Source organism: Podarcis melisellensis, assembly GCF_964234715.1.
Source record: "Podarcis melisellensis genome assembly, chromosome: 12".
In the NCBI taxonomy this organism is placed as follows: domain Eukaryota; kingdom Metazoa; phylum Chordata; class Lepidosauria; order Squamata; family Lacertidae; genus Podarcis; species Podarcis melisellensis.
Window position 1 is genome coordinate 46999800 of NC_138544.1, and position 26717 is coordinate 47026516.

Consider the following 26717-nt stretch of genomic DNA (forward strand, 5'->3'; position numbering starts at 1 on the left):
ATTTTCCAGGAACATCCCTGGTTTAGTGAAGCTATCCTGGTTTCCGATTTGATCCCGGAATGTCCCACTTTTTCTTAGTACATCCCTATTTTCAATGGAGAAATGTTGAAGGGTATAGAGTTATCCAACCCCTGAGCCATCTGAAGGCAATCCTGTACAGTGGTACCTTGGGTTACAGACGCTTCAGGTTACAGACTCCGCTAACCCAGAAATAGTACCTCAGGTTAAGAACTTTGCTTCAGGATGAGAACACAAATCACACATCGGCAGCAGGAGGTCCCATTAGCTAAAGTGGTACCTCAGGTTAAGAACAGTTTCAGGTTAAGAACGAATTAAGTTCTTAACCCGAGGTACCCACTGTATAGGGAAGGTTTTTAAAAAATGTTTTCATATGTTTTTATATATGTTGGAAGCTGCCCAGAGTGGCTGGGGCAACCCAGTAAGATGTGTGGGGTATAAATAGCAAAATTATCATTATGGCATGGGGTATCCCTATTTTCATTGGAGAAATGTTGGAGGGCATGTATAGGGTGTTATAAACAACACTTTGAATTGTGCCCAGAATCAAACTGGTATCCAGTGAAATAGTTCTAACCCTTCCCAGTACGCAGTACAGTTCTCAGGTTTCTTTGGGGTGTGTGCTTCTGTTGTCAGCAAGGCTTGAGTTCTTTTGGGGTGTTCCTCCATCTGTCAATCAGCACCAACCCAGACATTTTCTGCTTCTCTTTGCACCTTTCCATTAAGTGCTGCTATCCTTCTACTCACCTTTTCGTCCTTTTGTCATGTAAATCCATGCATAATCCTTGCTGTTTGGCACGGGACCCTTGAAAAACACATTTCTCCTTCTAATTTGTCACAGAAATGTGGCAGGGGGTTGGTGGAAGAAAGTTTCTCTCCTGCCTCAGATCAAAGGCTTTACTTGTTTTGGCACATGGCTGAAAGGGCAGAAAGTTTGAGATGAATTTATTCCTTTTCATTTGTGACTCCATACACTGTCTTGGCAAAGGAGGCTGGGGATTAAGGTTGTTATGTTTGCGAGAAGCATGTTGGGGTACATGTCATATAAATAGGCAGCTTCTCTGAGAAGCCTTGGGCAGTTTCCACCAGAAGAATTATTTTTTATAATTGTATTATTATTTTTCCATTCCTCCATTTTCTCATCCGAAAAAGCTGAGAGAGAACAGCAGCGAGCCAGAAAGCGGTAATAAAGCTGAGAGGGCAAATTGGTGCCTTGAAGAGTTTTAGGTCTTTGGAGGTCAGTTACTTTCAGTATTAGGAATTTAACAGTGTCTCCTCAAAAGTTTGCTTTATTTCTTTGGGAACAAATACCCTAACAAAGCAGAGAAACTGGGACACTCGCCCTGATCCAGAAACAGTGTGCATGTCCACTAAGTTCCAGGAGACTTACTCCCAAGTAAATATGTTCATATCAGCACCACATATTTAAAGTGTATTTATAGCAGTTTAACCATCATGGCTTCCCCCAAAGAATCCTGGGAACTGTAATTGACCATTCACAGATCTGCAGTTCCCAACACTGTTTACTTTTGTTGTTTAGTCGTTTAGTCGTGTCCGACTCTTGTGACCCCATGGACCAGAGCACGCCAGGCACTCCTGTCTTCCACTGCCTCCCGCAGTTTGGTCAAACTCATGCTGGTAGCTTCGAGAACACTATCCAGCCATCTCGTCCTCTGTCGTCCCCTTCTCCTTGTGCCCTCCATCTTTCCCAACATCAGGGTCTTTCCCAGGGATTCTTCTCTTCTCATGAGGTGGCCAAAGTGTTGGAGCCTCAGCTTCACGATCTGTCCTTCCAGTGAGTACTCAGGGCCGATTTCCTTAAGATCGGAGAGGTTTGATCTTCTTGCAGTCCATGGGACTCTCAAGAGTCTCCTCCAGCACCATAATTCAAAAGCATCAGTTCTTCCCAAATTGTTCATCTAGTTGTGAATTCCAGCTGACCTCTCCCTTTCGTTTCCAAATGATTTGTAAAACCACTTATTTCTCTTATATCTTATGTCTGCCTCCATTTCCTTTTCTCGTCTCTAGTGTTGTCTGTCTAGATTGTTAGTTCCTTGGGGGCAGGCAACTAGTATTCACTAGTTTCTTCCTCACTGTTATTTTTTTTCAGTTATCTTGTTTTATTTCTGCGAATTGATGTACATCAGTGGTAGTCATCATCATATAGTTATTTAACCACCAACCTGCCTAATGAAATTGTATTTGCTGCCTGTTTTTATCTGATTGTTTGCTTAGCTTAAAAACCACCTTGTTGATCGAATTACGTAATTGCTCTCCGGGCAACATGGAGATTCCACCTGGAGAGATATTATCGGCTTAGTTGTATTCAGCGTTGGCACATAAACATTAATGGACTTAAGTCAGGCATCTCCACTAATTTCAACGGGACTACTCTTGAGTAGAACCAAAACTGGATAGAACCCCATCATTTAAAGAGATGATTAATGAAGTCAGGGTTAAAAATGTTAAAAGCTGAAATGAAAGCCAAAGTTCTGTTTTTAGATATTATTCTTCAAATGCAGTTAGAGAATATTTTTTAAAGGTAGTGCTTTCAGTTTTTATTATTTTGGGTTTGAAAACTTGTTTTTAAAACATCTCTCTCTTCCCTGCAGAAACATGGGCTATGTGTGACATGATTTTGTGTAACTTTCTATGTTCCATGTAACACTGGGAGGGAAACCTTTGGGCTCCACCTCACATAAGCCCAAGGGATTATGGGAGTTGTAGTCCATCAACATCTCTGAAAAACATGTAGTTTAAGCCTATGACCAGGCTGATCTAGTCTTCTGTGCTACACTTCCCTAGCTCAGGGCCAGATTGTTTAAGTAATCTCTTTCCTTGGAACCAAAGTGCAAGGACATTAAGATTTCATGTCTCTCGTCTTTTCTTGGCTGAGATAATGTGAATAAAGTGATTTGTACTAATCAGGGGGAGGAAGGGAAGAGGTACCAAATGTTTGTACTTGGATAAAGTCCAAATAAACTGCCCTAGAAATTGTGACACTTTTGTTAACTTCTGGCATTTTCAAGTTATTACAGATTTGTGAGCGATAGCAGTGCATTAAAAGTTACATATATGAATTCATCACATTTGAATTGGTCGGTTTTTTTATTTTGAACCCGCAGTTGAACACTTTTAAACTGTAGGTGTTAACAGGTCGACAATAGTGGAATGGGTGCATACCCTCCCAACATTTCTCCAATGAAAATAGGGACGTCTTAAGGAAAAGCGGGACATTCTGGGATCAAATCAGAAACCGGGACGGCTTTTGGAAATCCGGGACTGTCCCTGGAGGGTCTGGTTGCATTCGCCTGGAACAAACAGGCCCGTTGTATGCAGAAATTCCTGGATCCAACATTGTTACTGGCTAGGAATGCCTTTTTCCAGCTCTGGCTGGTTTGTCAGCTCTGGCCACATTAAGGCAGAACTTAGTTGGCTACAATGTTCCAGATTGGGTTATTGCAATGTGCTCTACCTAGGGCTGCCCTTGAAAGAGACTTGGAAATTCCAACTGGTCCAAAATGCAGCAGCCAGAATACTGGCTGGCTCTCCATTTAGAATTCATACAACCCCCTCCCCTTTAAAACAGCTACACTGGTTGCCAGTTTGTTTGTGGGCCCGATAAGAGATGCTCACGCTTGTGTTTTCCTCGTCTGCCAAAGACACACCTTTTCACCCTGGCCTTGGACACTTGAGATGTTTATTTTCACGACCACTGTAATTGTGATTGAAATTTGTTGTAAACTGCTTATAATATTTCATTCTACACTGCTGCAACTTGTCTTGAGACCTCAGGGTGAAGGACTAGGAATAAATAATAATTAAAAGAAGTAAGCCATGCTGAATTCAGTAGGACTTACCAGTAGGACTTACTCCCAGGTAAAGGTATATAATATGAGGCTTAGTTGTATTTAGGTTCCACTTATTTAACTTAAATTGGATCCAACCTAATGATTTTGAAAACCCTTCTAAACCTGATTCCCTGAAATATATGCGAGTAACCGAGAAGGGGGGAAAATACTGAGGGAACCAGAGATGTGTGCATTACAGTGACATTCTATGGGTTAATGCTGTATTATTTAAATATAACAATAATCTCTTCTTTGTCCCAAATGTATTTTGCATAAATACCCATATTTACTAATAATGGTTTGGTGCCCTCTTGTGGACAAGACTGTTTGAATGCTAAATATTTGTATATAATTCACAGGGAGAGCAGGTTATTGTGTTAAAACTGTTGCAGCAAAAACAACAAAGAGGCTTGCACCATAGCTGACAATGAAGAGTTGTCCCCGATTCTATAATGTCCCACGGCCACACCAGAAGCAGGCTCTTAACATGTAACAGGTGTCTGAAGAAACCAAACACTGTATTAATTCCATGGGCTCCAACCCAACATTATTAAATGTTTTGTAGCAAATTAATGCTCTTTATTTCACATGAATGATAAATATATAAAGCAGATACCCAAACTTCATAGGACTGCATGTTGTTTTATTCTAAAATATCTATAAACAATTGCAATGCATAGCATATACTAAGTAAATACATTTTTGGAATTAAATATAAATACAATTTATATCTCCCCTTTGCATAAAATATCATGAATATTTGTTCTGTTTTATGTTTGATAAAAATATTCTCTATCTCAGGTTCAAATACTGTGTCGATACTTTAAAAATATATAAATACTATTTACAAAGATGAATGAAAAAATATGAAATCATGTATTTTACTCAAGCTAAAACCCAAATATTAACAAATACATCTAAAATCAAATGGCTGTCATATGTGTGTATTCACAGAAAGGCATGTCTTTCTTTCTTTTTACAAGGCCTGCTGCAGAAGCAAGTTTAATTTCTCAGATTCCTCTGGCTGAGGTAGTGCCCACTTCTTCTTTACGTACTTTATGTCTATTGTTCCAGATTCTTTGGCCAGGGCAATCCCCAGGAGACCGCTGGGTTTTTCAGGCTCGCCCAGTACAGCCATAGTTATAACCCTGAGGGGAAAATAGGGAGGAAGAGAGGGAGAGAAAGGTGAAAAAGTAAATCCCCCTCCATTCGCCTGGCTAGGACCAACTGTCATTCGGCTCTTCCTGCTTCCTGTCCAAAATGGCCTCCACAAGCTGCCATTCCATGTGGCTTCATCTGAGGGACACAGCAAGGGCCCCCTCCCCACATTTGCACCAGCTTCTCCCCACTCCCACCTCCAAGAGCTGTCTCCACGCCCAACCACCCTGCTGCTTCAACATCAGGAGAGGAGAGACTCAAAGCCATGGCCATTTAATTAATTTATTATTATTATTATTATTATTATTATTATTATTATTATTATTATTATACCCAGCCACTCTGGGCAGCTTCCAACAGAATATTGAAATACAATAATCTATTAAACATTAAAAGCTTCCCTAAACAGGGCCGCCTTCAGATGTCTTCTAAAAGTCTGGTAGTTTTTTCTTCTTTGACATCTGTTGGGAGGGCGTTCCACAGGGCGGGTGCCACCACCGAGAAGGCCCTCTGCCTGGTTTCCCTGTAACTTGGCTTTTTGCAGTGAGGGAACCGCCAGAAGGCCCTCGGCACTGGACCTCAGTGTCCGGGCAGAATGATGGGGGTGGAGACGATCCTTCAGGTATACTGGACTGAGGCCGTTTGACTCCTCCGGCTACATCAAAATCCCTCTGTTCCTCCTGAAGCCCTGTCAACTACCTTAAAGCTTGGAAATTATTCACCAGAGGGAACAGAGAGGGAAATGTGGGGGGGGGGGATTTCCTTCCTGACCCCAAATGTGGCGATTACCTGGACCATGATCGTAATCTTCACATGGGTTAAGGAAGCGTAAAGCTCATGAAGATTGGAGTTTATAGCAAGGGAACAGCGGTTGCTTGTACCAAGCTTGCATGACTATCGCTAAAACACCGTGCTACGTATGGACTTACTTATCGGACCAGATAGGCTGCTTGGCTACGGGAGCCAAGTCATTTTCCAGCAGGTCCCAAATGTAAACGACAGACATAGCATCCAAAACAAAGAAAACGGCTGGTCTGGTCAGAGCCCACTGCAAAGAAATGATAGGCTGCCCGCTTGTGCTGTTGTTCCACTGCATAAGCGGAAGCTCAGAAGTCATTTGGTGCAATCTTATGCTGCCGTCTGAACATCCCACCTGAAAACATAAAGACAAAAACCGTAGCGGTTCGCTGGCACAAATAATCCTCTTACTGATTAGAACGTACAACCAACTCTAAAGGGACCCACACACAGTTTGCCACTCACCCGCAGCATGTAATAACTGCCCACAAATAGCTGCACATAAGTGGCAAACTCCAATGCTCTCCCTCCTGTCCGCCTGCTGCTGCCTTATTGCTTGCATTGCCACAAGCATCCCTGGTAATAAAAGGTAAGGCTGACATTAGAAATTGTTCTGTGCGTTGGTTCTTGCGGTGGCAATATATATCACACAGTACCATGCTGTGTGATTAACAGGCCAGCTCCCTTGTGCCTTAGCGCCAAGGAAAAGAGACTGAACTTTTTGTGAATAATCTCTGACGGAACTGGTTTCAGGCTAACAGGCCAGGTTGGGGAGCGTCATTCCCTGCACCCAAATATTGGAGAAGCAATGCAGCATTTTCCACTGTCAATATTCACAAAAATTAACTTGTGGGGGCAGGTCAAAATTTCTTTCCCCTGCCAAGTGAGTTTTGGTAATTACGTATTCAGGCAACAACTGATTTACGAATGTCCAATAGACACCTAACAGGAGGCAACCCGGAAGTGGCTGGAAAAGCAGGCACAACGCGTCAGAGTGCGCTTATTTGTGTTCCACCGTTGCGCAGAATGCAATCCCTGCACAAATCGGAGGCTGCTTGTACAGGTCATATACACAGTGGCCCTGTTGAAATTATTGTTCCAGGCTTCGTAAAGCATCCTGAGCTTCTTTTCCCAGTTTGTTAACTGACGTTAAGCCAGATTTCCCCAGTTTGGGACATAATGGGTGGCTCTGGCTTAATCTAAGCCAGAATTGTTATACTGAAGCCAGCACGTGGTAAGAGGAAGGTGAAGGAGGAGCACTCAACCCCACTGCTCTTTCCCAGATTCAAAACAATACAGTCTGAATCAGGCCAATATTGCTATAACATATAATCTGAATCCAGAAGCCTGCACAACCCTCTCCTGTGTGCCCAAGGGGCCTTGCGAGTCATAGCAGGCCCGGCCTAGGCCCATACTGCACAGCAAACCTTTTTGGAAACTAAGGAAAGTCATAAAAGCAGTTTGCAACATGGCATAGGGGTCTAATTTTCAAAGCAGAACATTTCACTGGGCACGTTCAATCAACACCTTGAGTAAATTTAAGTGCTTATTTAGAGCCTGACCAACTGTATAATTTCACTCCGTCTAGCTATTACAGTCACGCTGCACGTTCATGGCCCTTTCTCTACATGGTTATGGTCTGGCTACAAGTTTATGTAAACAAAGGTAACTGTGTGTGTTCTTACACTTGACGTTCATCTGTTTGTAGTTGTACGAAGAATTACAAGACACTATTATTGTTACCTCATGACAGAACAGACTGAAATCTGAGTCACGCTGCCAGTGTTGCCAGAGCTAGGGGGTTGAGCAATTTTGATGCTACTTGCAAAACTCTTTACAGAAAGCAAAGACTGCTCCACTATAGGATACACCCATTTTCCCGTTTAGCTCTATTAAGCAGCCCGGATAAGCTCCAGCCAAGAAATGAAAATGGGCATCCATACCAAAAAGATTGGCTTTCCAAAAGGAGAGAAGTCAATTGCATTGATTCTGGTTGATCTCGGCGCCCCCTGCTGTGGTTTGAACCACCGGGGAGGTATTCTTAGTTCATGCCTTGTGCCATGGCTCACTATAGCCTGCAAATTAAAAAAAAGGGTGGGGGATCTCTTATTTCTGCTACGTTAAATGAAACAACCCAGCTAGGCTACTTCTTGCAAAAAAAAACTGGAAAGGAAATTATATACCCAGAAAAGAGGACTCAATATATAAATTAGCTGAATTTATTGAATGGGTGAAATTAACTGCAGCAATAAGATATCAAACAAGTCAGAAACTAAGATCACAGTGGATATGGTTTGAAGAATATATGAGGAAACATTGCTCTAAAGATAGCATGCTGATATGTTTAGACTAGTTTTGTAAAGTTGTTTTAGATAATATAATAGTTTAATAAAACAAGTAACATAGTGATACATGAATTGCAATGTAAACAAGAATGGTAAAGAATTAAAGATGATGAGCACTGGTGGAGGGAAGTCACCAGGGTGTATTATCATCCACCTATTTTTTGTAATTTTCCTTTATCCCTATTTTTTTGCTTTTTGTTTTGTTTTCTTTCCTTTCTGCTTGTTTGTCTGTAAGGTATGTAAATTATTGTTTTGTATGCATATTAAATAAATCAATTTAATACCAAAAAAAATCCATGAAAAGCACTTTACAGAGAGCTGTTAGCTTTATTTAGAATTTAAAATGTAGCAATTTGTAATAAGAACCCGAAAGTGCATGCATTTAAAGATGTCGCCATTAAAATGTTAACAAATGCAGATGGATCATGGACAACATTCAGGAGAGAAAAGGAGGCAATAGTGAAATAGAAGTAGAGAATATTACTCACAACGTCTGTTCCGACAACAAAATGATTGGGATTTGAAGGCAGAAATTTAATATTCAGTGTCTGAGGTACCTTCGTGAGCACAGTATCCCTTGAATAAAATCTGGGGAAATGTCAAATGGATAAATTTATATATTGTAGAAATGTTGCAGTGTAGAGTGCTCTTATTCACTGTCTCATACCCTTTTCTAAGACATTTCATTCCATTCTTCTCCCCAATTTCTGCCCCCTCCCCAAACAGGCAATCAGTACTGTGTGGATACTGAACATGTTTAGCCCTCAGTGAGCTGTATTTTTTGGAGCTTTTCTCAAAATGTTTGTTTTGCTGTAAATCTTGGGGTTCCCTCAAGCGTGCTGATACCTCCCCCTCATGTTTCTTAGTGTCCCCATTTTGGCTACAATCCTGTCGGCACTCACCAGCGTAGTCCACTGTTAGAGGGAGGATCCTTCTCCCAAACGATTTTTCACTAACAGCAGCATAATGCTTGGCCTGCCCTCAGGATGTGGTAGAAATAGCAACCACATCCACAGCTGCAGCTGTATAAAAGCACATATGAAGCCTAAATGGCTTTTACACTTTGAGAGGACAATGCAAACCTCCAGCAACTGAGCGTTTTCAAAAGTACTGAGTGATTCAGATTGAAAAACACAGATTATAACAAAGAATTATGCTTGGCTATATAGAACAATAACTTCAAGAAATGTGTCATATCTTTACCTGCAATTCAGCTGAACTGTAGAGCTGTGGACCAGTTTTATTTTGCCCCCTGGAATTAAGCCTGTAAGTAATAAAACTGAACTGTAATAATAATAATAATAATAATAATAATAATAATAATAATAATAATAATAATAATAGCACTGCTTTGGTGCTTTATGGAAATTGCAGACCAACATGTATTCCAAGGTCCAAGATTTTTCTACAAAGGAAAGTTGGTAGATAGAGGATACCACCTAGAATGACTCTAGGTATACAGATCCATTATTTTAATGCTTCATGTAAGTATTGCATGCAATTCCACTGTTGGCTGCCTGCCCAGAACAATCCCAAGCTTTTGTGATGACCAACAATCCTTTTCTCAGTGTCTGACTTTGTCTTCCTTCCCTTCGATAAACAGCAGCTTCACTGAGGAGTTTCACTTACCTAAATCACTTTGTGAGCCTGCCAGATCCCCCTTTTGAAGTTCAACTACTACCTAAAAAGTGGCAAAAAAAAAAATCAAGAAAAAAGAGGAGGTATCATCGCAAACATTCTGAAACATATTTCAGCTTTCCGTATGTTCTCACTAAGACTTTGCCTACCCTGCAGTTTACTAGATTTAAAACTGTACTACCTTAGTTCTTATTCCTTGACTTGCTGCTTATTCAAAACAAAGTTTGCTTTGCAGGCATTCTCCAAACAATATACCCTAAGACCAGCTTCTCCTTTCCTAAAATTTGGTTGTGGGCTTTCTTGCCTAAATGGATCATTCTCTTAAAATCTATGTTAAATCTTGCCTATAATGTGCAATTAGGCATCCCTACCACACTAAAATTCACAAATGAAAGCATACAATATCATCCAAAGCTTAGTAAGGTAAAGGTAAAGGGACCCCTGACCATTAGGTCCAGTCGTGACCGACTCTGGGGTTGTGCTCATCTCGCTTTATTGGCCGAGGGAGCCGGCGTACAGCTTCCGGGTCATGTGGCCAGCATGACTAAGCCACTTCTGGCGAACCAGAGCAGCGCACGGAAACGCCGTTTACCTTCCCGCTGGAGCAGTACCTATTTATCTACTTGCACTTTGATGTGCTTTCGAACTGCTAGGTTGGCAGGAGCAGGGACCGAGCAACGGGAGCTCACCCCGTCGCGGGGATTTGAACCGCCGACCTTCTGATTGGCAAGTCCTAGGCTCTGTGGTTTAACCCACAGCGTAGTGAAAGGTTATTGGCTGTGCTTTATACTGCTGTGGAATATGAGTGAAACAGATCTTTAAAATAATACATAAATGCTCCAGATGTACAACGGAAGAGTGGTCTTCCTCAGAAATAAATTTTGCGACAACTTTACAAACAGGAAAGCATGACAGTGGTAGTAGCAGGGGAGAGCACTACTGTATGGAGCATTCTTGAGCAATCTAGATCTAAAAGCAGAGTAATTCTTTAAAAAAGGTTATTATTAGTTTTAATAGGAACCAACCAAAAAGATGCTCATGATACTTACAAACAGGATTCACAACAGGATGCCCTAATTAGCAGGAAAGGGAAACTGCATTTTCCAAGCAATAACATCTTTAATGTTTGTGTAAGGTCTCTCTCAAAAACAGCCAAAGTTGCACAAAAAAGCTATATGCCTGAGCAACAAGTGAGTAATAGCTATGGAAAAGTTCCAACTCACCCACAGACTGAGAGTCCCATTTTCATCCATAGAGGCAATCTGAAATGAAAGTCCTAACATTTCTGCAAGGAAAAATGATAACTCAGTAATTATAGATTTGCAGGCGCTATGGGTGATCATACATTATTTTGCCCACTTAAATTTGACCCCCATAAGATAGGCATTAACAGAGATACTAACATGCTAAAATTTTATCCTCAACACTGAGCCAATAATGTTCACTTCTTTGTTTGTTAAATTAATATGCTGCCTTTCCACCCATCAAGGTTCCTCAAGCCAGCTGATAGAAACAATTTAAAATATCACCATGCCATAAAACATACAGAATAAAACAAACCGTGCTGTGAAACTCAGCAGCAGAATCATGACCAGCCAGGGCTTGTGTCTCTAATGCTTGGCTTGTTTTCTAACTGCCCGTCTCTCTTAGTTTGCCAAGTAGCTGGGATGGTCAAATAAACCACAATTAAGCAAGGCTGTTGGGTTCATTCATAATGCCAAAACGTAGTAAAGATAAGCCGCAGTTCAAAAGCCAGCAATAAACTATGGTTTCACATCTGCCATGACCCACGAAATGAGGACCTTGCAATGCCTGGCAGATGACTGTGGAACGGTTCATGCGACTTCACTGTGGTGAGTAGAAGAAAGAACGTGCAGTGCCATCTTCAGGGCTCTTCCCATCAGAGGACAACTCTGTTGCCATGCTCTGACTCAGAAGATGGCTCTCCTACAGTACCTGTGGCTCCCCAGCTTTACAGAAGCCAAAGACTACAAAATAATGAGAGACCTTTAGCAAACCATGCTGTTTGATGTAGACTACTGATTGGACACCACCTGTGAGCTTCTTGCTTCCATGGAATTAGTTAACAGCATGGTTTGATCCCAGAAAATAAACCAAGGTTATTTGTCTGCTAGACTGAGTTAGGATGTTCAAACAAGCCATACTTTGGCTAAACCAACCATGGCTTCTGAACTACAGAAATGTTTATAGGCAAGGAATTCCAGAACAATGACAACTGCGGGCACAACCTGTATTTCCAAAGAATATTTGTCAAATTTCTGGAGAGCAGCAGTCTACGTACCTTCCTGAGATGAGAGGTAGGAAAGACCACAATTCTGCTCCTTGAAGACAGATGTCGAGACAGGTTCGACTGTCAGCACAGAACATGTGTGGTTTACTGAGGCAAATACTCCATCTATAGTTGAGAAATAAGCAAACAGTAAGTCTACCCATCCAACCAACCCCCGTTTCAGGACTGTAGTGACTGCTAAACTGGTGTGGAAACAAAAGTGCTAAAAAAACCAAATTTCAAATAAGGTCTCTGTTCTCTTTAATACATGTTTACATTACTGCATATGATGTTAAAAACTTCACTAAGTGTTAACCCTATTATACTGAAAGCACCACGCCCATTGCATTTCAAGCTGGGGTGCTTTTCCTCAGAAGATACAGGGAGCAGAATTAACTCTAAACTCTCTAATATTAATCATAAGTTATCATACAAGCCACTTGAGTGGTAAAATGGCAAACATGTCAAACTAAGAATAACATTTAGATTTACTACATTATTTATTTATACTCCGCCTTTTTCCCCCTGACAGGGCAGCTTACATATAAAAATTAGAACCGCTGAAAACATAGAAAAAGCATTAATTAAAAAACAATTAAACTTTGTTGGAAGTATTGCTAATAACCTCTGAAACATGCCAGGCTTGGTATATATTCTAGCAAAAGGAAAAAAAGAAAAAAGAAAGATTGATACTACTTCACTGATCTTCTTTTCATCAACTTTAATTACATGGGTTCAGCCTTTGACTTATCTTTTTACACATCTTTTGCATGGAGTGGCGGGGGGGAGAGATACCCAAAATGGAATTGGAACAACTTCATATATATGAACTGTGCTTGTTCATATATCATGGTCCTGGCCACTCAGGTTGCAACAGATGTGATGATATCATTCAAGGGATGTTGACCAACCGGTAGAAAACGTTGGAGATCGAAATGTCCAATCTGTTTCATTGACCTTCATGCAGTGGTGCAACCTTGAGTCTTCTCTGAGATCCCATACCAGCACTGAACCATCGATTGTTCCAGCAAACACTAAAGTAGCCTTACTAGGACTAAAGCAGCAGCATGTCACCTATATGGCAAGAGAAAACATCCCGGAATTACAAATGAGGGAAATATAGTTATACTGAATGTGTTTTGGTTTGATGGGAGTCCAACTTAATGGAAGGGAAGAGAAATTATAAATTTCGTTTTGCCTACGTGGAACACATTTGACATTAGCACCATTCCAATGATATAATATAAATAGTTTTAATGTAATGCAATGATTGGGGGGGGGTATAGTCTTGAACCCTTAATCTTACACTTTAATGTTGTGAACTGATCTGAAATTTGTAGAAGAAGGGCAGTACAGTGGCATCTTGGTTTTCGAATGTAAACCATTCTGGAAGACTGCTCAACTTCCGTAAAGTTTGAAAACCGAAGCATGCATTTCCGGAAGAATTTACTTATGAAAAACTCAAAACGGAAGCTACGTGGCACGTTCAACTTCCAAAAAGTGTTCGAAAACCAGGTTTTCAGCATTCAAAAACTGAAACATTCGACTTCTGAGACAATTGAGACCCAAGGTACCACTGTATACAAATTTGATAAAATATGACACAAAGTAATCAGTTTTTCACATGCAGTACACTATGGAATCAAACAGAACATAAAGGAATGAAACCCACCCACCCCCCGAACAAAAATAGAAAATGAACTACTGTCTGAAAGCTTTTATAGCACCTGAACAGGAATGTCTCTAAATGATGTGGGGTGGAAATTTTTCAGTGCTTTATTTCCCCTTGGAAAACTCTGTTTCAGAAGTTCATTAAAACAGATGCCAAATACAAATGACTATTACGTGAGCTTGGTAGTTTTAACATATATTTTGCTTTGTTTACAAAATACATGTAAAACAAACAAGTTAAACAAATTAGATCACTCTCTTTAGCGGCATCCGAAAAATTCCCAATGCACATTTGTTCCCATAGAAAACAAGAATTTTTGTGTGTCAAATCTTCGAGTTGAGACTTTTCTTTCCCTGAGCAACAGCTGTTCTGGGTTTAGCCCATGACTGTCTAAATGCACAGGCATGCTCTAGGAAAAATCCGATAGAGGGCAAAATGTAAGAGGGTGTGTGGGAGCTGAGGTGGGTGTAAGCTTCCTCATTGAGACAGAAACCACTGTAGCAAATTTTAAAGATAAAACAGGCTGCTGGAAGAAGGAAAGAAGAGAGGATATTGTTCTTGCGCATAACAGAGTGCCTTCCCCATGCTGCAGTACTCAGCCAGTCTCTATAGGTGGGAATTAAATAATATGCTGCTGCTGAGTTGAATTAAAAGATTTTATTTCTAATATTTGACTTAATCAGAACTGAGCCAGTCGACCCACACGTTGTGACCCAGTTACTGAACCTTTATTGGTCTGAACTGAATCAAACTGGAACAATTTCAGTTGCAGTTGAACCTGAACTTGGGGTGTGTGTGGTGGTTTGGCTACCTGGTAGGGACACCAGGTCAATCTCTCTATCAAGATTTGTCATATAGCGAGGCAGAAATGGACAACATACCATGGATATGAAATTAATGCAATTTTTAGATTAGCAGTCCCAAACTGCTTTGTAGATATTAAAATATTATTAGTGTGCATTTGATGAAAAATCCTGTTATAACAGCCTTCCACTTAATCTACAATACTCTGGTAACCTGGAGAGAGTTTTTCCTTGTTTCTTTCTCTTCCCTTCTCTTTTGTGATGAAAGTAGAAAGCAGGGAAGGTGGCAGTACTAGAAGCGAAAGGTAAGACAGGAGTCTTGGGTGCGGTTGTGGCTGATGTGGGTCTGCGGGCAACAATTAGATTAGATCATATACAGTGGTACCTCGGGTTACAGACGCTTCAGGTTACATACGCATCAGGTTACACACTCCACTAACCCAGAAATAGTGCTTCAGGTTAAGAACTTTGCTTCAGGATAAGAACAGAAATCGGGCTCCGGCGGCACAACAGCAGCAGGAGGCCCCATTAGCTAAAGTGGTGCTTCAGGTTAAGAACAGCTTCAGGTTAAGAATGGACCTCCGGAATGAATTAAGTACTTAACCTGAGGTACCACTGTACAAAGAGGTGGGTGCTAGTGCATTAGACAATGGCATATTGTTAAAGCATACCTGAGATTCACAAAACAGCAATTTCTGAGGACTAGAAGGTTGCCAGACATTCCACACACAAATGATGTATTCGCTGTCCAGTGGTAAGTCATTTGACTTCTCAGGAAACCCATGAACAGAAAGCAGAGCTTGCCTCTGACCCTGTGAGATGTGCAAACAGGATACCCTTCGACCTAGTGGGGGAAACCAAAAATCACAGATGACATTTTAAAAATCTATTATGGCTCAACTACACAGAGACTTGTGATTAGATCTCCCAACGTTTCGCTTTTTAGTTAAAAGCAAGAAGGGTAGTGTCTGATTTTGGTTTAAACAGAAGCACTTGAGAGGTACTGATTTGATTAAGCAATTAGGGTGTCTAATCATGGTTCTCCCTTATCCTATCTACTTTAGCCCTCAGTCTGCAAGACAAAAGCTGCTGCTATGTAAAACTTGTGCGTTCTGCGTATCTAGGCAAACTAACAGGCATGCTTCTGTATTCAAATTAGTTGAATTTAACTTTGCAGAGTGCTGCAGATGGATCAGAAGAATGTAAGGATTGTCTCGCTGCATCTACAATTCCGTTCCCAACAGCAGCCGGCTAGATAATGCTGGAAATTCACAAGCAGGGAACAAAACAATGATGCCCCGTTCCTGGGATCTGGCATACTGCCTCTGAACAAGGTTCTTCTATAAACTGCTCAACATCATGACTTTGACGATGTATCAGTCACAGGCAAAAGATCGAGACACGTCTGCAAAAGAATAGGAGTTTCTGGTGCCCCACTACAAGATGAAGAGCAAAAAGTGTCTTACCATTCAAGAAAGGAAGATTGGTGTTTAACTGGAAGCACCTGTCACTAATAGACAGACTGGATGGTCGTGATCTCAGATTCCGCCGGGGCTGCGTTGCTACTTGATCTTCCTCAAGCAGAACTTCAATTACCTTTTAAAAAAATAGTATTTGTTAGAAATGTGGGGGGAAATCTAGTCTTTCCTTCAGTGTTAATAACCTGCTAAGTAGTCTGCTGGCTCAAACTGCTTTTACCTCACTTCAATGACTTAGAAGATGGTGGGAAAGTTTTGTGGGGTAGTTTTCAAGACAAGCAGAAAAACTGAATTTGCGGAGCTGTTATAGAGGAGTTTGTCTCTCCTTGGGTACTCATTCCTTCTTGATTAAGGAAAACCATCCCATAGAATGAAAACCAGGTGAGCGGAAACACAAGTGATCATTCTGTCTCTTGTCTATGTAAGGAATATATTAAGCTCCAGACTGTGGTTACTGCTAATTATTATTGTAACCATGAATAGAAAAAGTAATATATATACCTGACAAGCGGATCTCAGAAAACTTGCCAATCTCTGGGAATCAATCTTTGGGGTAAGGGAAGAAACATCACTGCTGCTTTTTGGACCTGAAATGAGACCCAAGGAAAGATGATAGTACATTACCCAGAAAGTTCCAAACTGCTTTTACATTTTGTGCTGCTAAAGCCAATAGGAAATGACCACTTGATAATAAGAGATACATAGTGAGGTTTCTCTTCACGTGTTCTTGAATTATATTACATTTTAACACCTCTACATATCTAAATAATAATCACCTCCAGACACAACGGCAGTTTCTCCAGGATGTTGGGTCCATTTTTCTTGAGTCTCTATTTCGTCAGTCTGAACATCCCTGTCCAGGTTATCTTCATTCCACTGTACATAGGCCTAAAGTAGAAATATGAAAATATCCCATTCACTCTGAGCACCTGCAGCTGTGAGCCACTTGAAATACCCATCTGCTGTATCCCAAAATACTTTGCACCTCATGAAAAATTCAAGGTACTGTACAAAGTTGCATTATCATCTAGTTCATGGTATAAAGAAAATACGTTTCTTTTTTCCTTTGGATGTGTAAGATAAAATCTTTGAACATGACTGCCTATAGTACTGAGTTTAAAAAGTAGTTGTTCGGAATCAAGAAGAGATGGGCACATTAATCTTGCTGAATCCCATGGAAACATGAACTATGCATTTGGTCCCCTAGGAATAAAATAAATGAACTGGAAGGTCTGTTCTGTTGACTTAGCAGTATATTCTCTGGGGGTACAAAATGGAAGCTGCTGACTAGCAAGGAACCCTATTACTCACAATAATGGATAGCAGCATCCAAATATTCCTGGCCTGGAAGACGCAGTCAAGGCACCCAAAGGGAGGGGTGTGTCTGTGTGCATCAGACAAGTGAGTTTGGAATAGGTGGATCTTGGACTTTCCTGGATGGGACAGCGAAACTCCCTCATCCACGGGTTCATATGGTGGAATTTAAGCCAGCAGAAGTCCCCCAAAAGGGGTGTGATGGGACAAAGAGAAACTTGCACCCACAGTGGTACCTCAGGTTAAGAACGTAATTCGTTCTGAAGCTCCGTTCGTAACCTGAAACTGTTCTTAACCTGAGGTACCACTTTAGCTAATGGGGCCTCCTGCTGCCGCCGCACGATTTCTGTTCTCATCCTGAAGCAAAGTTTTTAACCCGAGGTACTATTTCTGGCTTAGCGGAGTCTGTAACCTGAAGCATCTGTAACCTAAGGTACCACTGTACTCCAAACCTCTTTCAGCTCAGTCATGTGACTTGGCAACCCAATGGAACTTACACTGGCAAAAAGAGTGGTGCAAGTCAAACTCTTATTTTAAAGGCTTGTTTTCCATCTGCTAGGTTCAGGTTGGTTCAGCTGGCAGCAGCCTCACTCCTGAATGGAGTTTGGAATAGAGGATAAATTACACTGGCATGATTTATCCTAGCATAAATTATGCTGCCATCCTATATTTAGGATTGCTCTGTTATTCATTAACACCAAGAACACAGTGAAGACCTAAGTTCTAACTGATTTCATCTGGATGAGACCTACTAAGTATCTAACTTTTTTCTAGTTTGCCCTAGTGTGAAAATTCTTATGGCTGTAACTCTTGGCTTTAAAAGTACTAGCAATGGCAAACGTAATAGATTTCTCTTGCGTTAGAAACATATACCCCATTGCCAACTTCATTATCAGAAAATAATGAATGTTTTGGGGCATTGTCAGTACTGAAAATGTTGTATTTATTTAATCAAAACATTTATACCACCCTTTAAGCCAGGAAAGCTCCCAGAATGGCTTACAAATAAATAAAAATAACATAGTTCCTGTCTGTAGGCTAAAAACACACCAGAAAAGGAAGAAGGGATGAGAGGGAACAGGAAATCAAGCGAACGAGAAATGAGAGCAGTCAGAATGAATATGATGTGCGGTGTACCTGCTTGGTATTTATTTTCCCGAAGTTCCGGATATACATGTCATATTCATTCACTGGAGGCAAATCCAGCAAACAGAAGGTGACTGAAAAGTCCAGGTCAATAAGTCGGAGCAGTTCAATGCTACGTTTCCTTGAAAACACGTCACAAGAAAGCAAAATGGCTAGTAAGAACTAAATATAGTGACATGTACTATAAGGTCTAGAAATAGTCTCACTCCTAGAGGGAAGAGCAAAGAGTTCAAAGTCAAGGCACATAATTTGAAGGAATGGTTTTATGTCCAGTGCACTTTAAGGAGAATGAAATTAACGCAATTGAATGCCTCCTGGGTAGGAGCCGTTTTATTTCTGTATACTTTACTGCACATAGCATGCTGTTGACACTAAGGGCTCTTTCAGACATTACACAGGGAGCAACACAGGTTTGTCACCAAATGTAAGATCAACAGGGACCTGCAGCAAATCACAGCTGCCTGACGTGTATCTGCACAATACATGTTTTTGCAAACGCATATTTATAGCATTCATATTCTATGCTTTTAGGTTTACACTTAAAATACCTTAGGTTTTAAATGCAACATGTACGTTGACTCTAAGTATATGTTAAACAATAATATTAGGTGACAGAGAATACTCCTGGTTTAGGTTTATTAAATCTATATATCTTCCCACCAAAAACGATTTACAACCAAGAAAAACAAAACAAATAAAAAACCGATTTAACAATCTTCCTGAATAAAAACTAAGATGAAACTAGTTATCTATACATTTTTTCCCCAGGAAGGAAACTGAGCAGACTATTTTGGAATGTGATCACCAGACTGCTAAACTAGAAAAGTAATAAGGACACAATTCCCCCCCTCATTTTCCTGCACTAGCCCAACTTTGAAGTAGAACTTGTCTTTGGTCAAGAGTGGAAATCATCAGCTTTCTTAATTAAGGGAAACATAGCTTTGTTGCTTACTGGGGATAGATGGAGCAGTTTAGGGACAAAATAGTTTTTTGTCCATTATAAATTGGCATTGGCTAAGATTACTACATCACAGAGTCTGAGCCCAGTCAAGAGAGACATCAGGAAAGGCCAGAAAGACTTTTCTGTCTTCTCTGGCACCTCCACAGATAGGCTGCTGTTCTAGAATCATGCAAATATGAACCGATTTCTATCCCTATAGGATTGTGGCACATTCAAACAATTTAGACCTAGTACATATGAATTGCTCACAAAAATACTTTATTGCACTTTGTTAGGCGTACAACACTTGTAACATTAAAAAAAAACCTATTGGAAGTTTACATGCAAGCCATCTTGCAAAAGTTACATGCAATGATATATTTTAATACCACCTACTTCTGCTCACTGGCAATCTTTCTGATACTTTGCCGCTGTTTGGCAGTTTGGAAATCAATGAACTTTCCAGAAACAGGACTTCGAGCGGGTGACTCTTGCCTTTCTGCAAGATAGTAAGTATATTCATGAAATCTTTAAAATGCAAGCAGATGACTCCATGGATGAAGCCTGCAATGGTCAAAAAGAACAACAAGCTTGCCTACTTCACCTTTCGTTGCAATTAAAACCACAGGAAATAACCTTACACTGTACAATGAGTGCAACAAATTTGTCTACAATGGGTCACTCTTATGACTGCTAACCGAAAGTAAATGCCTAGTCACATACCTATTTTCAGTTCCTTTTCCCTTCCTTTTGGATTCTCTCTCTGCTTTGGGAGGAAGGTCTCAATCTTTTCATTTTCAGCATTAATAGCTTTTTGAATTGCTTCTACTTCTGCGCTCTTGGCTACTGGAATTTTTCTTACTTTTTCTTTTGTTTCTCTTTCTTCCTTTTCTTGCTCTTGGGTAGCTCCACCTTCATCCTCATCCTCATCATCTATGTCGTCAAAATCATCTTCATAATCCTTCAATAAGAACAGTAGCAGTTACTTTTCTTAAAGCACAAATGAAAATCCCATACCAATGGTATTGCTCAGCAATCTCCACTGCCAATTCTGCAACCCTAAAAGCTTTCAAGCTTCCTCTTGCCATTGCAGATTTTCTTTTAAAATGGTGGTGGTTCATGATCCATTACTAAGAATGACATTTAATGAACAGTATAAGCAGAAGTAATTGCAAAATTTGCTTTAAAGAAACAAGCTCCTTTGGGTGGAGTTCTGTACAAAAAACATGCAGGCCTCCTTGAGACATGAAGGAAAAGAGCCTCTGGGTGTGGGTCATAGTTCAGTAGCAGAGAAAGTCCCAGTATCTGTGATTGTAAGTTGTTTAAACTATTTTTTAAATTGTGTTTTAATTTTTGTAACCCGCCCTGGAACATTAGTATGAAAGGCAGGTGATAAATAACAATAACACTAATGGTTTGCTGACTCAGTAAAAGGCAACTTCCTTCCTTTCTATTTTTCTATGACAGTAGCTGACAGTACAGTTGAACCTTGGAAGTCGAATGGAATCCATTCTGGAAGTCTGTTCTACTTCCAAAACGTTTGGAAACCAAAGGACAGTTTCTGAATGGCTGCAGGAAGCTCCTGCAGCCAACTGGAAGCTGCAGAAGCCCAGTTGGACGTTTGGCTTCCAAAAATAGTTTGCAAACCGGAACAGTCACTTCTGGGTTTGTGGCGTTCAGGAGCCAAAACGTTCGAGAACTAAGCTGTTCGAAAACCAAAGCACGACTGTATTCCCCCCCCCTCCCCAAAGCATCTCCCCATGATATATTTAAAGAATTAAGTCGCTGTGAAGTCATTGCAATATTCCTACTGCTTGTGGATCAGCTACATTTATTTGATACCGCTACCTTCTTCAAAAAATACTCCTTTGCACTCACTTCAAAATCATCTTCATAGTTCACAGAATCATTATCATAATCTGCATCTGGATAAGGTGTGTCCTTATTTGGTTTCTAGCAAGAAAATGCAAACAACTGAATTAAATCACAATATAACTGTACAAATGAAAACATTAATGGAATTTATTTCACAAGTGAGATTTAACTGGCACTGCTGTGCTCCTTAAAAAATGAACGTAATAATATGCAGCTCTTACATTGCCACTTTCTTCATTTGATAGCCTTTGCCGATGGGATTCCACAGCTGACAGGTTGTTACTTTTGTGGCGCTAACATATCAATAGATAAAACAACTCATAAGAGATAAGCATTGAAATGTGGCAGGGAGTTCTAATAATACACCATAGTTCTTATATTATGCTTTCAACTTCCAAGGCTACCCTTCTGCACATGTTAATATCTCAGTCTTAGAAAAGCCTCACTGTATTTTATATGTATTTTATCTGTAGAACAACTCCCACCCCAAATCCTGACTACACCAAAAAGCTGAAAATACTGATCTTAGAACACCAGCTCAGAAGCCAGGTAGATTTTACTTGCCATGGGAACATGAGAAAAAGGAGGACAGATTATACCTGCCCATTGGAAGTTCCAAAGCTTTGGAAAAAGGCCCTGTTCTGCTTTACATGCCAATGTATTTAGGACTGGGGAATAAGGCTTGCTGATCAAAGATGAATACATTTATGAAGGCTATGAAATATTCTGATAAAGTGATTTCTACTTCACAAAACCTTACACTAGAGTACATTTGTTCATATTCAAGGTGTGACAAAACTCTTCACAGAGTGCTACCCTTGCCTATTTTGAAAACTCTCCCTCCTACTGGGTTAGCCATAGATAAACCCCCACAACAGAGCAACTACTACTTGATATACAGCTATACCCTCAGAGATGCTACAAAGGAGATACTCAACTACAGGCATTAAAAATATGCATTCTCTCTTTTGTCTCCTGTTTTCAAATGAAGGTTATCTTATTTAGGATCAGCGGCAAAATTATTTCTATTCCAGTTCATATTGGCTAGCTGTTCTTGTGGGGTTTTCATCCCTTGTAGTGTGTGATATTATAACTTGCTTATACCAGACACTAGAAACACGCATGCTAAATATATTCCTTGATTATATTTATTTACGACTTTGTTTTCTCGCCATGTCCAAGGTCAACATTTTGATTGTGGCATAAGTTTGCCAACTTTGTCTGAAGTTGGCAAACTTATGCCACAATTAAACATTCAAGATGCAACAAGACACACTTTTTTTGTATTTAAGGTAACAAACATAAGACAACTACCCTTCTGGAAGTTGCTCTACCAATATGTCACTCCCATGATGTACCTCCTACTTTCTAATATGCTGTGACCTGTATAGTGCTGAGTAATCTATATGAAGTGTGTGAAAGGCTGTAGTATTTTTTTCTTTTAAACTTTATTTTATGTCTTCATTGGGTGTGCACTCTGGAACACTCAGCCCCTGACTAAAAGACTAAAAAACTGCAGTCAGTCAGATACTACATCATTTTTAGATTTTTTTTGTCTACGTTCATAAATAATCGTGAGTATTTTAAAATTCTCCAGGCAGAGAGAAAGCATGAGAAGTTTCTAACAATACGTTTTGTGCATGATGCATGTAAATGTGTCTAAGGCTGCAATCCTATACATAGCTACTGTGGGAGTAAGTCCCACTGAACTTAATGGATCTTCTGAGTTGACATGCATAGGATAGTGCCAAAAGGTTGAAATTTTATGCAAAAGCCGACTGAGCTCAGTAGAACTCATTTATATGTAAGCATGCAGAAGGCCAAGCCCTAGAACTGGGTGCAAACTTTCAACAATATAGAAGAGACGTTTAGCATAAGCACAATTCAAATAAAGATAAACACCTTCCAATCCCATTAGTTGAAAGTGAAGAAAAACAAGTATATACTTAATTCTCCTATTCAGATTGACATGGTGAGGCTGTGCCTTATATTAGGAGTCCCCCTTTGTAACTCTTCACTAAATTTTAGGTTCTTGTTCCTTTGGTTTATTACTAATTCCTACAATATTCTTGCATTAGAACACTCAAATTAAAACCACTTACTTCTCGTTTTGTAGCATCTTTTTCACTCTTGACATGGCTCTTTACTTTTTCTTTTGTACCACTATAATGAGGAAAAAACAACAAACACAGAATTAAATGGAGTCCCTACCGAGCAAACACTATTTCTGTGGAAAACAAGGTCTCAGAACTGCTTTACACCTGTTCAAATAAGCTGTGTGGGGGGAGGGGGTAATGATAAGTGATTTATGTTGAATCTTTTCCCACTTACACTGTAACATGTGACTTTCTCGCATAGTAAGATCTGTGAACCTCTATAAGAACAGCACTGAACTACTTTTCATAACAATGCCTTGTCCCTTTGTAATGTCTCTCCAACACAGAATTTACTTTTGATGAGAGAATATATTGAGGAACAATAGACATACTGTGGAGTTCACCCTGTCCTTTCCAAAGTATCCATATATTTCTGATGGCAGAAAATCAAACAAGATCCTTGCTTACAGAGGTTTGGCAGCTTTCGAATTTTGGATCAGCTCTCACTTACAGTAAGCAGAAAATGTGAATGGCATTTCATCAAGTTTTTAAAGAATGGATTTCTAAAACAATCCTACAACTCATGAAATAAAACTTAAATCTTCCCCACTCTAAATAACTAAAAGATATCTCCCAATGCTCATGGCCAAGACCGTCATTTCATTGCAGAATTCGCATAAAGCAGTTTCTCACTATGTTAAATATAAAGACCTATCCAAGCTTAACAAAGAGATGCCAGCAGCACTTGCTCTTATCCCAAGAATAGAGCTAAGCAGTTCAAAAGGAAAGGAGAAGAAGAGGCAGCATGTAACCCCGTGGCAGGCTTTAATTTGTTTGAAACAGGGACCCCAGGGAATCAAAAAGATATCAAAAAGAAGTCAGATAGCTTTTTGTCAGGCTGGAAAACATATCCAACACAATCACAAAATGTCTAAGCAAATAAATAAATTACCAAGAAGCTGGTGCCTAGCAACTGAAAATATTTCCCTCAAATCTATAAAGCACCGTATAAAAAATATGCAATGATGCTTCCAAAATATGTATGTTGGCTATTTTAGGAGTTTTACAGTGCAATCCTATATGTGTCTACTTCAAAGTAAGTGTGACTGAATTGCCGGAGGCTTACTCCCAGAAAAATGTATACAGGATTACTGCCTTAAATATATTTTTCAGGCCCCTCATCCCCTGGAAAATTAATCAAAAGGAGGAAGGCAGGACACAAGTGAGCAAAACACCCATGTTGCACTAACTTGTGGAAAGAGATGGGTAAGCAGTCTGCAAAGCTGGAAACCTATACATACAGTGGACCCTCGGGTTACGTTACCTTCGGGTAACGTAACTTCCAGGTTGCGATCGCAGCAAACCCGGAAGTATATACTTCTGGGTTTCGCCATGCGCGCATGTGCAGAAGCGCTCTATTGTGCCACATGCGTGCGCAGAAGTGGCGCCTCATATTGTGGACTTTTTGGGGTACAAATTAAGTTCATATGCAGAGGGTCCACTGTATTTATTCAGAAGTAAGCTCCACTGTGGGTTAAACCACAGAGCCTAGGACTTGCCATTCAGAAGGTCGGTGGTTCGAATCCCCACGATGGGGTGAGCTCCCATTGCTCGGTCCCTGCTCCTGCCAACCTAGCAGTTCGAAAGCACTTCAAAGTGCAAGTAGATAAATAGGTACCGCTCTGGTGGGAAGGTAAACGGCGTTTCCGTGTGCTGCTCCGGTTCACCAGAAGCTGGCCACATGACCCAGAAGCTGTACGCCGGCTCCCTCGGCCAATAAAGCGAGATGAGCACCGCAACCCCAGAGTCGGTCATGACTGGACCTAATGGTCAGGGATCCCTTTACTTTTTAAGCTCCACTGTGCCCAATGGGGATTACTCTTACGTATTTAAACAGAACACACCTTTCACGTGGATGGCTTGCTTCAGCTTCATGCCTTGAGCTCTTGCCTTGGCTTTTATGTTCACGGTGCTGAAAAATATATTGTTCAAAATACAATGATTTGCAGCATTCAACACGACAAAGTATCTCTTTATATGGCTTAACAGGTGCACATGCTCTTATATCAATGACTCTTAGTATATACAGCTTCGTTTTTAAAGAACACAAAACTAGCAATGATTAAGGCTATTGCTAGCGTTCACCGGATAGGCATCATATATTAGGCAAACAATGCCTGTATTAGGGCTGTATTCAAAGCACACCTTAAAAAAGAATAAAGCATACCATAAAATAACATGTCATGCAGGTCTATCATTGACTTGGGTCCCCAAGGCTTGGACTCAAGATTAAAAACAGATTGGTATGGCTCTCATATGTTTGGAAAACATGGTCAGCAAACACAGTACACAGTCATTTGATGAGCAACTGTTAGTCTACATAAAGGCTATATAATATCGTTATTATATGCACAATACCGTTACTTAGTGAAAATTACTTTCAAGTAAACATGGGAGGACTAGCCTGTAAATTAGTTTAGCTGCTGCTTTCTCTTATGAGAAAGTGTACCTCAGATGTACAGAACTAGCTAAATTTGAAAAATTCCTGAAAAGTTGACTTATTTTCTATACTGGAAATAAAGCTTATGTGTACCATGAAAGAGGAGCACATAACATTTTGTGCTATGCACTACTTTGTGCAATGAAATGTAGATTACTTCAAAAACAAGGCCCTCACATCAAATTTATCTCATGTTTTGCAAGCAGCAAACTTCACACTTTTTCAGCATAAAATAGAATAATCCAATGTATGCTGCCACCCTAAACTCTTTGAGAGAAGGACGGCATACAAATACAGTGAAAGCGTAACAAATCAATTCTTTTATTGACTATTGGCTTCTAATGAATAATTTTCCATTGCGGAAAAGCATAATATAGTATTTTTGTTTCAAGCCACAGTGTTTCTTGATATTTTCTCAGCATATCTTGTTCGTTTCTGACACAAATTCGATGCTCAAGGCAAATCTGACAATTTCTGAATTTTATATCAGCCAGCACTGCTAGGTAGCTAAAGCCAATGTAAAGCAAACCTTGTGGTCTTTCTTCTTCTTTTCGTTTTCTTCTCTGTGTTGTCTTTCACTGTTCTCCCTACGGTGTCTGTCTTCATAGTGAGACTGCTCCTTACGTTTTCTGGAGGTGTGCCCTTCTTCCCCATCCCTGACAGATGTGAAACTTCTTAATTTCAAAAACTTCTCTTTTCCTTCTACAGCTAAGAGCTCATGCTCTTTCTTTTCTCGGTGCCTTCTTCTTTCCTTATCTGGGTCCCGTTCCTTGTGTGACTTGTTCCTGTGTTCAC

The 26717-nt window shown here is 40.2% G+C and overlaps 1 protein-coding gene across 1 annotated transcript in view; it reads right to left on the reverse strand.

The window, feature by feature from the left end:
* Positions 1-4495: 4495 nt before the first annotated feature.
* DYNC2I1 (dynein 2 intermediate chain 1) overlaps positions 4496-26717 on the reverse strand; it is a 28198-nt gene continuing 5976 nt past the window's right edge. Inside the window, exons 5-25 of the mRNA XM_081931545.1 lie at positions 26452-26717; positions 25327-25394; positions 23429-23489; positions 21548-21619; positions 21330-21404; positions 20175-20412; positions 19848-19950; positions 18503-18632; positions 16828-16939; positions 16553-16638; positions 16040-16169; positions 15245-15417; positions 13010-13172; positions 12111-12224; positions 11032-11093; positions 9800-9851; positions 9374-9434; positions 8659-8758; positions 7769-7900; positions 5957-6180; positions 4496-5017 (exon numbers count right to left, since the gene is read on the reverse strand). The exon at positions 26452-26717 is cut by the window's right edge and continues 55 nt beyond it. Coding sequence (XP_081787671.1) covers positions 4846-5017; positions 5957-6180; positions 7769-7900; positions 8659-8758; positions 9374-9434; positions 9800-9851; positions 11032-11093; positions 12111-12224; positions 13010-13172; positions 15245-15417; positions 16040-16169; positions 16553-16638; positions 16828-16939; positions 18503-18632; positions 19848-19950; positions 20175-20412; positions 21330-21404; positions 21548-21619; positions 23429-23489; positions 25327-25394; positions 26452-26717 — 2594 coding nt within the window. The 3' untranslated portion in view covers positions 4496-4845. The remainder of the gene's footprint in view (positions 5018-5956; positions 6181-7768; positions 7901-8658; positions 8759-9373; positions 9435-9799; positions 9852-11031; positions 11094-12110; positions 12225-13009; positions 13173-15244; positions 15418-16039; positions 16170-16552; positions 16639-16827; positions 16940-18502; positions 18633-19847; positions 19951-20174; positions 20413-21329; positions 21405-21547; positions 21620-23428; positions 23490-25326; positions 25395-26451) is intronic.